At 32.0% G+C, this 16,503-nt stretch overlaps 1 protein-coding gene across 4 annotated transcripts in view; it reads right to left on the reverse strand.

The window, feature by feature from the left end:
* Positions 1 to 16,503, reverse strand: part of Mccc2 (methylcrotonyl-CoA carboxylase subunit 2) — a 121,331-nt gene that overhangs the window by 12,854 nt on the left and 91,974 nt on the right. For 2 of the 4 annotated variants that reach the window (XM_065354083.1, XM_065354084.1), the window contains one exon: positions 502 to 655. The exons of the other annotated variants lie outside the window; for them this stretch is intronic. Coding sequence is in view for 1 of the 2 variants with exons in the window: in XM_065354084.1 (XP_065210156.1) it covers positions 640 to 655 (16 nt within the window). In the remaining variant the exon portion in view is untranslated. Of the gene's footprint in view, positions 1 to 501; positions 656 to 16,503 lie in introns of those variants that run through there. 4 annotated transcript variants of the gene reach the window in all.

A 16,503-nucleotide genomic window follows, 5' to 3' on the forward strand; every position in this document is an offset into this window, starting at 1 on the left:
ACTAAGAAGCGGAATTTCAGGGTAACTGGAGAATGAATACCTCAGTTTAAGCCACAATGCTCATCGCCTCATCCTGGCATAAAGAAATACATGCATTAATTACTGTAATGTCGACTATTTAGTATATGTAAGTGAATTTTTGATCCTCTCCTTCATGATTAAACTAAATGTAAGAATTTGCACTTCATTCTATAGAAATTTCACAAAAAAGCGTACCTAATCCTTGAAGAAGAAAAATACTCGTCTAAAACAAAATCACACGTCTCCAAACACATTCAAAATATTCTCGAAACAAAAAACTAGGTACACCATCAACATTTCAAAACAAACGCCTTTGAAATCAAAGGTGATAAAAAACACGAGGTACAATGGATAATTAAGCACAGAAAACTGATCAAATTAAAGGCCATCGTACTGAACAGTGTAAACACAAATAAATAGTGCAAGTGCACAGGGCGACACACAACATAACTGCATTTAAAAAAAAAACAATTACTCACCACAACAAAGAAACCCGTTAAGTATACCAATTGTGGCTGCGGCCTGAGCAAATTACAACGATCAACGATACCGTAAGTTACGTGTTAATTGATATCACAAAGATCGTTAATCTTTTTTAAATTTTCGCCCCGATTTAATTCATACCACTTCTCGCCTGTAAATATACAAGAAAAAACGAACCAACATTATTAAAGGTACATTTACATAAATACGCCAATCGATCATCGCATCATAGGTAAGTAAGTACCTATTATTTTATAAGGTTTCGTAAAATATACAATGCACAGGTATTATGGTAAGTATGGTAAAGTATACGACAAAAGAGACTCGAAAAATACATACACGTTTACACGAATCGAATACCTGCTTTCGTGTTCGTCAAAAGCCACGTGCTGACTTCACAAAACCGAAGGTAAGAATGTATCATCGGCGACATGACATGACATAGGGAATTCTGAGCATTTTTCTCTTATAAAAATGAAAAAAATTGAGGAAATTCTTATCGAAGTTGTCAGTATAATGTACTATCGCAATGAACAATTTCGCAGTTGAACAACACACGCACACAGCATGATGACTGATTTAAAACCAAACAGGTGCGAAGTACATGAGTCATTATACTATAAGACAGTGCATTATGGCAAATTTATACGTTCGTATATTTGCGACTTAGCTCGTATCAAGATAAAATTGCAACGTATTTAGTAGATCGGTTCGAGTTGCAGTTGAGATCGATGCAATTTCAATACTTTAGTCATCACCAGCATGGCATTGGCATACTCCTCTCTTTCAAAGAGATTTCGACTTTTAGCAGTTTAAACAACAAATAAAAATGATAGATTGTATTCAACTTGAAGAATTTTTTCATTTTTCGTCGAGATATCAGAAGCAATTTTTTTTTAAATGGAAAGTACTTGGGTTTTACGAGTATAAATGATACGGTGACGAGCGATGAATAATAAAATAATGTTACAAGGAATCACAGCACTAATGGAATATAGGTACTGTAACAAACTAACAATTGAATACGTATAGGTTATTAATTAAACAAAACAGCGAAAAAAAAGGTTGTGAAGAAATCGTCAACCAACTTAAAACTTGAGTTATAAAAAAAAAAATCAACAATATAGTACGAATATTTTGAGCTATTTTCTATAGCTTTTGTACTAAAATGGAATTATTATTTTTTAGAATGTTGGATCTATTTAGAGTTTTAATAATTTAGAAATGAATTATTGGAACCTTAATTTATTAATATAGACGATGTAATAACCCTCAATTTACAATAAAGCATAAAGGTAAGGTTTTATTCATTTACTTTGGATTATACAGACAACCCAGTAAGATTACTTCGTGTAGTGACAAGATTAATAAATGCAATTAAATGAGAAAAATTTGATTCACTTTGAAAAAAACACTTCTTAATTTTAAGTCGGTTATTGTTGGTTTTTCTACTATTTATGTAGTTTTTATTTTCATTTTAGGTAAGTATGTGTTTTATTTTTTGTTAAATTCTAAATTCTGAAGGAAGTGGCAGCATGACCAGTTCAAACAAAAGTTTCATAGATGAGGAGATCCTTCCAGAACAGAACTGAAAAACAGGACGAGAAAGCCACAATGGAAGGAATAATCACAACAGTAATTATACATAATCAGTTCCGACTAGAGCTTATACGATTGCAGTTAGAGATAAATTGAATAAGAAAGTAATTTTTTTCTTTCACTAATATGTACGTTAAGCTGCATGGGCTTATCATTGTCCGTAACTCTTATGGTCTGTAACGGAAAAGTAAATTTCATTTTACTTTTCTATAACTTTCTTTGTTAGATTCTGTAAAAAGTTACGGACAAGGACAATTAGAACTAAAAACGTTCCGTGCAGTTTACTTTCTGTAACTTCAGCTTGACTACACCTTTAGGTACACTATTTTTTTTTTCGGTGCAAAAACTCGGAAACCCTCGGGTATGGCCGGAGACACTTCGTTCAACTTTCAATAAATAATTTGATTTTTCCTAATTCAATTTTAATCGATAATACACGATTACGAAAAAATTTGATTTTTTTTCTCGAAACGTTAGTAATTTTGTATTAAGTAATTATTTTTGTTGTTCTTATTGAAACATTACATTTTGGCTTAACTATAGGTAAGTCTAATAATACACTTCCGAGACAGAAAAATCCAGCATCAATCAAAATTATTTCAAATTCAAATTCTGTATTCTGTGTATTAGAATAATAATATTATCTACATGGTAAGATTTATTAGTAATGAACACGACTCGTGTCAAGCCACCCCGTTATGCGTTCAGACCATCAAAGATACAGCCTGCCTGTCTTATCACTGTCATTGGGTATTTCAAAAGCCATTATTAGCAACCAGAAAACATTGTTCTGCAAGAAAACTCATCAAGAATCATCAATATCATCGACGAAATATTACTAACACATACACTCCAAAGTCCTATAACATTGATTTATCACCAACGAACCAAGTATTTCCAAAGACGGTATGAGAACCTGATAGAAATAAAGAATAACGAAATACACCGGTGAATTTATGCCTTTTCAAATTAAAATATTAGCACATGGTGTCCAACATCACGAAAATTTTTTTTTAAAGCGAATACTTGTGATAAGCAGAAATCTTAAGTAAGTAAGTAGAAACACTGGTTGTATAAGCGAAAATTACTTTGAAAACAATGCAAATTCTCGTATTGGAAAGCTTGTGTTGTGTGATTTCCAAAGATGGTATGAACCTAAGGTAGGGTGAAAGAAAAAGGGGAGTACGGCAGGTTCGAAAATCATTAGTTGAAAGTTGGTGTTTTTGACCCAGAGTCAGATAACATGTATTACAATATTGAAGCTAATTTACCGACTAATATTCTTGATTTGCCAACTGAGAACTTGAGAACTCACAATTTTGTCAACTTTATTTTCTACGTAGGGTTATTTAGTTGAAAAGTTTACAATTTTCAATTGTTGAAATTGAATTCGATTTGCCAACTAATTTCAAATGTATATTGTAGGTAGATTTGGAAACTTGAAATCGACAACTTTTCAAGGAAATTATTCATTTCGTTAAAAAGTGGGCAATTTTAAAACTCGGCAATTTTTCAACAAACTGATTCATCGTTTAGTTAAAAAGTTGGAATTTTTTAATTGAGTATACGAGAGTACCCGAGTAGCAACTATTTACGAGTAAATTGAAGTCAGTCTGCCCACAATAAACTAAACCAACAGACTCGACACACCACAAATTAAAATTTAATTCGGCTATTCTTATTCTAAATTTTCCAACTGATGATCATGATACGTACCAACAATACCTGAGGATCCAGTTGGCAAATTGATTAATAATGTTGTAGTTGACAAATTTACTTCACTCATTTTTTTTTTCATTTATTCATTTTCTTAAAATGATCGATACAATATCGTGATAACTCTTACACCATGTCTCCCTTCCAAGAGCACCTCCATAGATGAGATTTTTTTCTGGGTGATTTTCAACTCGAAATAAAGATCTCTACTGCATTTGATGGCGTTAGTTCAGCAATTGCAATTGAAGAGAAATTCAATGTTTTGAGATTTAAAAAAAAAAAAAAACTACATTTCATACAAAAAAGTAAGCTGGATTTAGACAAAAATATGTGAAGATGTCAATTTTCGAGTTGAAAAGTATGATATCTCGAGAAGTGGTGAGCTTCCAAGCCTCACAAAAGGCCGAGTCAGTGGTCGTTAAAGTGAAGGAAACGTTGTTTTTCTCGCAATTTTACAGGTGGTGTCATCTATGCAGTACCACATCATCCTCATTCCCCCTTCCCAAGAATGATTCCAGTTTCTAAAACTGTCCAACTCAGCAAAGGACTTTTATTAATGACCAGCAAAGCATATGCTTTGTACATATTAGAATTACCCAGCGGAACAGAAAAGAAACGAGAAAGACAATATTATATGATCGAGAAAAATTTGGAAACCAACGCTGTAAGTAAGTTGAAGTTCTTTGATGAACATTCTTTTCACGATCATTTCGATGAAATTTTCAAAATTCATACTTTTTTAACTCGTTCGAAGAGGTGTTTGAAAAAATTCACGCAGAAAAAGCGAATGTGTACAATTTAATAGTTCGCTTTCACGAAGGCGTTTTTGATGATTGAATGTGGATTATTTTAAACAGTTGAATGATATTATTTTGGTGTTGTATTTTTGAATGCATAAGTTGAAATTAAGGTGAATTTTATCACCAATTTTATAGTTATTTGATCAATAGGTACTTCTTCATTTAGTATTTTGTTAGGTACGCTTACTTTACTTCCCCGTTTTACTTATTGGTAATCACATGCCGTTAGCTTCAACAACTCGCTATGAAATAGAAGCTCTGTTCTTTTCGCTGCTCAGAGCAACTCTACCACCCTGCCGATACAGCGTGGACTTTCGTCTGATCAGTCACTTCAAAGGAGTGATTGATCGGGTGACACCCTACAAACTTAACAGAATCATGACCGAGAACGATTCCATAAGAAATGCGTACAGATTTAATAAAGAGTATTCTTTGCTTTGCCTGCGAATTCATCTTAAACACACCCAAAATACTGTATAACAAAATACTACGATTAAAATTCGATGGGATTTGCCGGCAAACATGAACAAATTGAATACGTCTTACGTAGTTCATTATAATGACGCGAAAATGCCAGGGAATGAAATAGAAGTAGAATTGAGACACTTGGGAAGGTTTTACTCCAACACAATCTCACTAATTCTACGAATTCCTTTTCCCGGAGAATTAATACATTATTTATTTGAGTTTAGTCGTTTGAAGTATTGATTGTTTCGAGAATTTTATCTCTCGACAACTCTTATGAGTTCCTTCTTACGTACTAGACGTATGTAGTACTGTAACAACTCACCTAAATGCACTCTTTTTTTTAATTTTTTTTTGTTTCATGTTTTTGTAAACAAACTGAAAAATATCAGAAAGCGTCCAGTGAGAGGTGTATGATTCTTCAGTCTTACGTAGTAAAAGATCGTTTGTTGGTTTTTGGAGGTGTAAATTTTGCATGTTTCTTGTGTTGCCTTTTTTTCTCTGACAATCTTAATACTTAAATTTTTTGATTTTTTTTTGTAAGTAATTATAAAAGTGTTCGCGATTTTTTTATCTTGCTTTAAAAAAAAAAAAAAATGAAATTGTCAATTTTTATCATGGATGCTTGATTGCTTGACCAATTTTTCAAAATAATACACCATATTTTTAAAATTACCCCTCCTTTGCATTAAAAAAAAATCACGTTTTTCAATACCCACGTTCGGTTCCAAGTCCGAACTCAACGACATTATCCGAGCGACGCGAGGGCAATTTTTTCCAAAATACATACAATAAAACTACTAAAGTTATTAAAAAATCACAGATGAAAACTTCCAAAAAATTCCCTGACTTTTGAGTGAAAATTGCTCGAAATTTCTGAAATTCCCTGACTTTTCCAGGTTTTTCAGAAGTGTGGACACGCTGCGCTGTCGGATTAAGGACTACCACGGAGACCACTTCTCATACAGATCTCCGTGGAACACTTCATGAGGTTCCCTACTTCCCTTAATTTTTAAAAGTTGTTTTGATTAGTTTTTCAAGTTTAAATTACTTTATGAACCTAAAGTTTTAAAAGTTCACTCTCGTTTTTGGTGTTTTTGTTTACTCCCGAAAATTTTCATCATCAAGTATCACCATTAACAAAACTTCATAATTATATATACTCGAAGTCCTATTATAAAAATCATTTTACAGACGAAGTAAACATTCATAAAGAAGGTAAGGACCTGATAGAAATAAATAACCAAGAAATACGAGTGAATTTAAACCGTTTTAAAATCAAAATTAAAAGTATTTGGGATTAATTTTAATATCCTACTTATTTCATGTTTTTTTTTTTTTTTTAATGACTATAACAGCGTTGCCAACTTGGCATAATTGATGCTAGATTTGGCATAATTTGTTTTCATAGGATGCTAAAAAATTGCATCCACCACAATTTGTATAATCCTAATTTTTCAATCTAGCATCTTCATTTATTTTAGCAAGCAATATTTTTTTTTAATGTCATTTTTACAGTAACTTTGATGAAAAATTACAAAATTTTCATAATTATGATTGAATTTTTATACTTTCGACCATTTTTTCAGCCATATTTCAAGGAAATTGCGAAGTAGAAACTGTTTAAAGCATTCATTTTTGAAAAATATGCCAAAAATCACAAAAAAAATGGACACCTTACATAGCATCCGATTTTAGCATCATTATTACATTTAGCATCTGCTTGACCTTGAAATTTTAATGCAGTTTTTCATCAAGTTCTGGTAAACGCTGAAGAAAAACAGAAATTTCATTTGACATCAGAATTGTTTGCGTGTAAGTTGGTAAAAAATTGTGATATTCCCAAGTAAGTATTCATTATAATGTATTTTTTTGATTCATTGGATCATATCCAAACTGTAAAATTTAACAGGATTGAGGTTTGACTCACTTACTGTAATCTGTCATGTTTCAGCTGTCGCAGATGACTGGAGGGAGTTTGTAAAAAAAAAACGATTACTATACTGCAAGATGCAGCAATTCTAGCCCAGCACTCAGAAAACTTTGTTCTGCAGAAAAATTCATCGAGAATCATCATCGACGGAATTATAAATAAGAATTTACCCTCGAAGTCCCACAAAATCCATTTACGGACGACATAAGTATTTCAAAAGAAGGTAGGAAACCTATTAACAATGAGAACGCAAGAAGTAAGAGTTGATTTGAACGAGCTGAAAATCAAAATTAAAGTACATACATACTCGTATTTTGGGATTTATCTTATATCCCACTTTTATGTATGTTTTTTTTAATGAACATAAACTAATATTTACGCAACTTTTTTGTTTTCCAAGTTTTTTCCCGGGTAAAAGTTGAAGACCATTTCAACTAATTTTTCCCGATTTTCACTTTTTCTCCACCCAGTAGACAATTAGACACTATGTTTGAGTTTTTTTTTTTTTTTTAACATACCATAAGTGTCCATCTGGAAATCGCCAAATCGATTTTCAACGGTCCAACTTAGTTATTATTCAACACAATATACCTACTTATACTATGTAAGTAGGTAAGTAAATACTTATGGAATAAGTAAATTCAATTTTATTGCTTTCAGCTAAACCTTCAATCAGAACGTATAACAAAATACCTCAGACAAGCATATGAGAGTCGGTAGAAAAGTATTTAATGCAGAACACCGCAGTTCGAACATACTCAATACTCATACATGAGAAAAATTACCGATGCATCCATTGCCATTCCCGCCGAAATTACACTGGAAACAGCAAAAGTGTCCTTACATCCCATCATAATGAAATGATACACAGACAGAATAAAGGTAAGTATTTTCTTTGGCACTTAATATATTCTTTGAGAAATTTGAACAATTTTTCACAAGATTTTGTCAAATTTTACTAAAATTATTCACTTTTTTAAAAATGATTTTCACAGATTTTTTTTCGAGTAATTTTTGATAAGAAATTATTTACAATCAAGACGTTTAGTAAAATTTCAACAAACGTGATATCATTTCGCAAATTTGAATCCGGGCCAACCCTTACTAATAATAGTAGGTCTAGGTACTATAGGTAGATGGGTGGATACTTATTTGAAAATGTAAATTATGTAAAAAAAAAAAAATGAGTAAAGAAAAACTGTACCTAAAAACCATTAAATTTTACACATTTCAGCATAAAGCATAATGAAAGACATTAGATACGTATTTATGTACGTATGATGATAAAATCACTCAAATGAAGTGCCTTACTATGAAATATGAAAAAATAATGAAATTATGAATCGCCATTCCTACTCCTTCCCTTTAAATCAAACTTTTTATGTACTTATTCATACTTCGTGTGATCAAAAGTGAATTGCAGCATCCATCAATTTGACTGTGTGCTTACCAATATTATTAAGATTTGAAAACCTAATTATGTAGTTATGAATTATCTCTTCACTTCCCTTTACCACCTCTTTCACAAACTTTTTTACCTATGCACATTTAATCGATTTATAATAATTACCCAAACCAGTGTTTAGATGTTGTCAGAAAATTAATAAACTTATTGTTATTGGGAATGTTGTTGGCGAATAGTGAATTCCAATTTTTGAAGCAGCTGTAATGATGCATTAGAGAAAAATATTCTAGTGAATGTCCTCAGCCAAAGCACTGAACGTCATGCATCAATCAATTGATTAACTACCATTATTTCATTTCAGATGGACTACCAGAAGAAACAAGAAATGAAGTAATAAATGAAGTGAAAAACATGCAGAAAAATGGTTGGTACAAAAAGATTTTACTCAATCAGTAACCCTTTGTAGGTAGGTATTGCATTTGTAAGTTTGTAAAAAATTGTGATATTCCCATGTATTCATTATAGGTACATAATGTATTTTTTTTTTTTTTTTTTTTTTTTGTTTCATTGGATCATGTCCAGACTGTAAAATTTAACAGGATTGAGTTTCACTCACTCGCTGTAATCTGCAATGTTTCAGCTGTCGCAGATGACCAGTGGGAGTTTGCAAAAAAACCGATTCTATACTACAAAATGTGTAGCAATTGTAGCCCAGGACTCAGAAAACTTTGTTCTGCAGAAAAACGGATCGAGAATCATCTTCGACGGAATTATATACGTATAATTATATTATACACTCTACGTCTCATAAAATCCATATTACGGATGACATAAGTATTTCAAAAGTAGGTACGAAACCTACATATTAATAATGAGAATGCAAGAAGTAAGAGTTAATTTGAACACGCTGAGAATCAAAATTAAAGTACATATTTGGGATTTATTTTAATACCCTACTTTTATGTGTGTGCGTGAAGTTGAAGATCATTTCTACTAATTTTTCCTGATTTTTCACTGTCGTTCCACCAGAGTTCCCAAAATCACTACTTTTTCACTTTTTCATCACTCAGTAGACAATTAAGACACCCTGTTTTAGTTTTTTAAAAAAACATACTGTAAGTGACCATCTGGAAATCGCCAACTCGAGTTCCAGCACTTCATCAGTCCAACTTTAGGTACCTATTATCTAACACAATTATGTATTTATAATATGTAAGTAAGTAGGTAGATACTTGACTTGAGTAATAAATAAATTCAATTTGGTTGCTTTCAGCTAATCATGAAAAGTAGCGAAGAAATAGGGCATGCATTCGCACGATTGATACATCATAATATGTATAGGTAAATTTTTTTTTCTACGTCATAACGTTATACTCATAACGTAAGGGAAAAAACGGAATTTTTCAGTTACAAATAACTTAAACCGTAACGAAATGAAATAATAACGAAATAATAACGTTATGAAAAAAATAATCTTAACGCTATAACAAAACGAATAACGAACAAATTTCGTTATTTATAACGTTACTTCTTTTCATTTTAGCGAAGAAAGAAATACTTTTTTCAAAATTTATTATTTTATTGGTGTTTTACTTTCAAGTTTCGATGCATGTAAATGCAATGCATCTATTGAATTAGATATTAAAGTGGCAGCTACTTGCGAGCTAACTTCGAGCTTTTTTTTTACTTGGCTGACTCGAATGTTGTCAGATATTGATTGAAATTAAATAAATCTCTTTTATTATATTCAAAACTCGGCAGGAATTTATCAAAAATCAAATTTACGACAACAACTATTCAACTTAAAATCTTTTATCAACGTCTAGTGCATGACTAGTGTAACCAGAAACAGTACCTAAGTACTTCAAAAAATTCAACCAATGACACTTTCACTGTTCGACTACAAATAAGAACGAAAAAACCGCCGGCTTTCAATCCCATTGAATTTCACCCACTTAGCAAAAAACGAGCACCATTCTTAAAAAGTTAACATTATGTATGTAGGTAGTAGGTAGAGGTACACATCAGTGTCACATTTCCCAGACTAAAAGTAGGCATACCTACTACTTAGTATACGCTAAGATCAGAAATTTATTCAAAAGGTAACAAGATCCTAGCTTTCGAATACCAAAAAAAGTTTTCTCAAGAGTGTAGGTAGGGGGGAAGGGGGTACTGACGTCTAGAATTGAAAAATTTCCATATTAAAGCGTTCTGTTCGCGTACATGGCGAATTCGAACGAGAGAAATATCGCGAATGAATTTTCCCTTTATTCATCCTCTTCGTTCAAGTATCGAAAAATCACGCGAAAAATTAACCACGTGTTACACATCGCATCGTACAAAAGCGAGTTGAAAATTACTTACGTAAGCTTGTAAATACACACGTCAGATAAGCGTCAGAATTTCAACTCGTTTAACCTTTAAAATTAATTTAAATCGTGTCACGAGTTAGTCTGCCGAATAGGAATAGCTGAAATATCTATACTGCATCGTCACCTTATATACCACGTGCCATCAGTATATAATAAAACTATGTACTATGAACGTTAATTGTATCATTTCTACATATTATCTTTACCTTTTAAAAATGCAGTCAAGTAATCGAAATAAAATAAATCCGAGCACAATTGAAAAAAAAACTAATCACACTACCGATAACCGAATCCACTCCCGAACTAGGATCACTTTTTTCCAAAAAAAAAAAAAAGACAACCGGCAAACGTCACTAACAGACGATCGGATATTCCCTATACGAATTACGAACAAACCATGTGGAACTTCATCGATTTACACAAACGTATAGGTACATCGAACGAAAGACGACCTAGGGTATGGGTAATCGCGTGAGTGATATTAATCAACCTGCACTAACTAAAGAGGAAAGCAAAAAAAAAAATTTCGAAAAGAAAAAGCAATTTTCATTAGCGATGTGGCTAAAGGTTACAACACACCATACTCGAACATGAGGTTCGGATTACAGATAAAACAAGAAATGAAAAATTGATAAGATTACAAATGTGTATGCGAAACATTATTTTACAGGGCGAAATTAGCTCGTAGCATCGCGTTCCGTATACGAAAAGATTATTCAATCGCGTTTCATTAAACAGATGATGAATTTTTATCAAAACGATGACGGGATTTTACAGCTTGATAAGAGAGTAGCGCTCCAATAATTTTACATTTACACGAAAATTTTTAATGTTGGATAGAATCACATTATGATACCAATTTGCTGAAAATTTGGACGAAAAATTACGCATTCTATTTGGCAAAAGTGCTGCTTGGCAACATTGTGTTTTCAAATAGTGGGATTTTGAATGAGGAAGAGGATACAGAAACCGATAAGATATTGTAGGTCACAAACTATCCAATCTATCGATAATAATGAATTTCAAAAATAACTGATTCGATATGCTTCGATTTTTGTATAATTTTTACCATAAATTGGACCCTAAAAATTGGAAGGAAGGAAGGAAGGGAGGGAGGGGGGAGGAATTTGAACTTTGAAAATTCATTTCACCCAAACAAAAATTGACCCCAACAAATGTTTTGAAACAGAAGAGAAGTATAGGACTGAATTTTTGAAAAGGCAGGAGTCAAAGTCTGCATGATTCTGAGCACTAGAAATAATCATTCGTCGTTGGGGAGAAGATTTGAAAATTTTGTATTTTAGAGTCAACGCATAATAATTATCGTGTCTTCCATTTTTAACTCCGTTACCTAATTCATTTTTACATCAACGAAGATGAATGAAAATGAAATCTTTCAAATTATTAGTAGAATCAAGTAGGTAAACAAAAAATGTACTCAAAAACTCAAAATTATTTGAATTTTTTAAATGCATAATTTATATCAAAGTACCTACTGTTGCATTGAATTTCTGAGATATGTAATTTCAGAATTAATTATTGAGAGGGTCCAATGACGCGAACAGAGTCATATTTATTTTTATAAATTATTTCTTCTTAACTCGATTGAATGTCTATCAGAAAATAAAAGTGGAATTAAAGCGTTGAACAAATTTTCAACTGAAAATCAGTGAAGTTGAAAGTCCTTACCCAGCGGAGAATGATTTGATCCCATCAGATCTGATCATATTAGATGGTTAGATCAAAGTTTTAATTGCTTCAATAGAGAGGAGACCTGATTGCATCTGACCAACTCTGATTGATCAGACCAGATCAGATCCGGACGTTCTCCAGATTCAATTATACATATATCTGACCAGACGTAATCAGATCAGAGTTTTTACCCGGCGGAGAATGATTTGATCCCATCAGATCTGACCAGATTAGATGGTTAGATCAAAGTTTTGATTGCTTCAATAGAGGAGGCCTGATTGCATTTGACCAACTCTGATTGATCAGACCAGATCAGATCCGAACGTTCTCCAGATTCAATTATACATATATCTGACCAGACGTAATCAGATCAGAGTTTTGATCGGATTAAATCTGTTCAAACTTGATCAGATCCAGTCATTTCCCGTTGGGTTCACCTCTTTGATAATTATACGATATTCGATCAGTCACAAATACGAAATAATCAAGACCCATCTCATCTATTCATTGTGTTATAAAATTATAATTTTGATTATTCATCTATTTCTTCAGCTCATTTAGACTGAATACGGGCGAAAGTGGTTAGCCCACATTTTTAAAAATCGTAACTTGTTTGCGCACAGGAAACTTGGCGATGCATGGAAAAAGTATTCAAATCGAAAACATACATCATAAACAACTTATGACAATTATATTTAACTTGAGAAATCAACAGGTAGGTAAGGTAAATTTTATTTTTCAAAAATTCGCCAAAACCCACAAAAATTCAGCTGCGAAGCTGATATTTTGATTTTGGGCGTTTTTGTTTGCTTTTTTTTCAAATTGAAAATTCAAGCTTCGATTCAATTTTATGTGAAACTTCTCAAATAGTTCTTCTGACAGAAATTAGCCGAATGTAACAAGTTGTTGACTGTGTGATTTTTGTTTTCATTTTCCATCGTAGTCTCATTGAGCTTTTGGATAATTCCACAAAAATCCAAAATATATCTTCGCTGAAATTTCAGTTTCCAATACATACTTTGCCAGTTAAGACACTGTAGACTTGAGCAGAGATCGCCAGCCCTTCATAGTGAGCCAATTTTAGCACATGATGAACCGCTGTCTTTGACTTGTTGAAACAATAGTACTCTAATAAAGATCCGGATTTGAAAATCAAGCTGAGAGATAGTAAACTCGACGTTATCAAAGATATTCCTGTAGAAAAGAATAAGGCTAACAGTGGTGTTCAGCTTCTTGAAAAAACAATTTAATGCATTTTCCAAACAAGAAGCCTTTAATCGAAACCGGTAAGATACTGTAATTGCAGCTACTTTGGAAGAATAATAAGATGATACTTTCAAGTTTGAAGCCCCTCCTCCTGCGCCGCATTTGAAGAGTAAATAAAAATACAAAAATCACCGTTACGAAAAACACTGATTTTTATTTGCAATGTCAGAGAAGTATGAGATTTCAATATCAACATTATATTATAAATGATTCTAATTAATTTATATTTATAATTTTTGCAAAAGAGTTTGATGTTGGGGTGAGAATTTTTATGAAATTTTGCGACTGTTAACTCAAATTTACCATTTTTGCAACCCACTCCATCAATTTAGTTACATATGTTCAAATTCGTATAAAGTTTCCATTTTTAAAATTAAATTCAGTATTTCGATTTTCTTTCTTAATAAGGCACCTGAATCGCCAATAGCAAACATTTTTTAAAAATGTTACTAGATTAAGATTTGAAAGAGTATGTTTTCAAAAACTAGAAAAAGTATAAAAGGTGAACGCCAGTGTTTTCACCTTAAGTTGGACCAACCTGCCAAATCGAGTTTTTTAACCTCTGTAAGAAATTTTTTTTTGTTTTTTTGTTTTTATTGACTACTACTCAGGGATGTTGTGAAAGTCAAGAGTGGTCAATCAGTAGTTGAATTATAAAATATTTACTTTTGAAAGTGCCCGAGATATATTAGAATCGATCAATCGAAGCAGTACATCAAACTTCGAATCTGCTCGATGTAATGCTGGTTTTAGACAATATACAAAATACATAATGGTATACTCTCTCAATTTGAAACAGTCAAATTTCACTGCTTAGCAGTCACGACATTTTGCCTTTTTAAAAGCAGTAGTTTTTTACTGCAAAACAGTGAAAAATCTACTGAATTGGTCAGTAAAAAATCATTTCAACTGACCAATTCAGTAGATTTTCTACTGTTTTGCAGTTAAAAACTACTGCTTTTAAAAAGGCAAAATGTCGTGACTGCTAAGCAGTGAAATTTGACTGTTTCAAATTGAGAGAGTAGCGTAATTGCAATATTTTCATATTTTATTTGCGTATTTACGCTTGTTTTTACGTTCGTTTATTTTTTATTATTTTGACACGTTTTTTACTCATTGTGTAAAGCCAAAAAAGGTCAGTTTTGTTTTTTTTTCAACTTAGATTTTTTAGCATGCTTTTTCTCAGTAATAATTAATTATTCTCCTAATTTTAATGGTTTATTCGCAAGGTGTCTAACAAACTTTCTTCGAAGAAATGCATTATCTACTCTTACTATATTACTTTTTGCATTACCATGTCAACATTCAGCTTACTCCCCTCCCCCAAAACTATCTTGTTGAAACAGTTTGAATTATAACAAGTGATTTTTTTTTTAGCTTACTGGTTAAACCAGTGAAGGCAACACTTTTTCAGTTCTCATATCCTGAGGTTCAAAAAAAAAAAAAATGAAAAAAGATAAATTTATTTTCTTTCGTGAGTTTTTAAACACTAATTAGCCTTTTGGCTTAGTTGTGTCCTAGAGTTCTGTAAACTAAAAATGAGTCCTAAAAAATCGATTGGTTCCGACCTGAGGGTAAGTAAAGCACGTAAGTACGTACGTATATTTGCTGTTTTCTTTTCGCATCAGTACAATAAATAAATTTGACTACGAATGGTTTCTTTCAGGAGAAGATAAGGCAGCTTGCATGTTTTTTTTTTTTTTTTGATTTGGTATTGAGTTACAGCTAACTGCAGGAGGGATACTGTTGATATTCTACCTGCTGTTTTAGGCAAGCCCTTGTTTCACTGAGGTTGGAAATTGTTATTAGAAAATTTAGATTTGGATTTGTTTGGAAATCTTACTCCATACAGTACAATGGAGAATGGACGCAATATTACATGAAACAAGTGATAAGGTTAAGTAAGAAATCTTTCTCTTTTTTAAATTATAATGTTTACATTTTCAAGAAAATAATTCATTTCATTTCTAACAAGTAAGTACGTAAGTATTCATAGAAATTCAAGCAAGTAAGCGATAGATAATTCCGAAATTCTCATCTTATTTTTTCCAGTGCGCTTTTTGTATAATCTGATTCCGTGATTGTTAATAAGCGAAACAAATTTCCAAATTCGGAAATAAAATTTGCTCTTCCCACTACAATCAATTCGTGTTTTTAGTCAAAGTGTGTTTCTTACTTTGATAATTTATGATTTTCACAAAGAAATAGTCATTCAAAGGAACTAGATTCTTTCAATTTGTATTAAAATCAACTCGGAGAATAATCTGACACTACTCCTATCATCAACAAACTTTTTTACAATCACAGTGCGTCTAAAAGACCGCTCTTTGGGTATCAGTGATCACCCAAAAATATAAAATTATTTTAGCAACTAAGTTTTAAATCAGTAAAATAAGTGCAAATATCATCATCACTTTTTTGTGATGATCGATCAACGTTTTTTAATATAGTAAGTTATGATTACTCTGCAATTTTTTTTATGATGATCGATCAACGTTTTTCAATTCGCAAAAATCGATCAGCAATACCTTCGTAGAATTAAGTGTTTGTAAGTAATTTTTTTTTCTTCTTTGCCGCTGATTTGATGAGTTCGATGTTCGATTTTTGGTTGAGTGTTGTTTGATTTTTTGAGCGAGAAAAAAATCAAATCATAACATGCTCATCCTATTATCTTATTCAATTAAATTATTATTCGATTTACCTGCGTCATACCTCAGATACAAACTCCTCGTTCAGATTAGCAACCTCATT

Source organism: Planococcus citri, chromosome 3 (assembly GCF_950023065.1).
Source record: "Planococcus citri chromosome 3, ihPlaCitr1.1, whole genome shotgun sequence".
NCBI classification, from domain to species: domain Eukaryota; kingdom Metazoa; phylum Arthropoda; class Insecta; order Hemiptera; family Pseudococcidae; genus Planococcus; species Planococcus citri.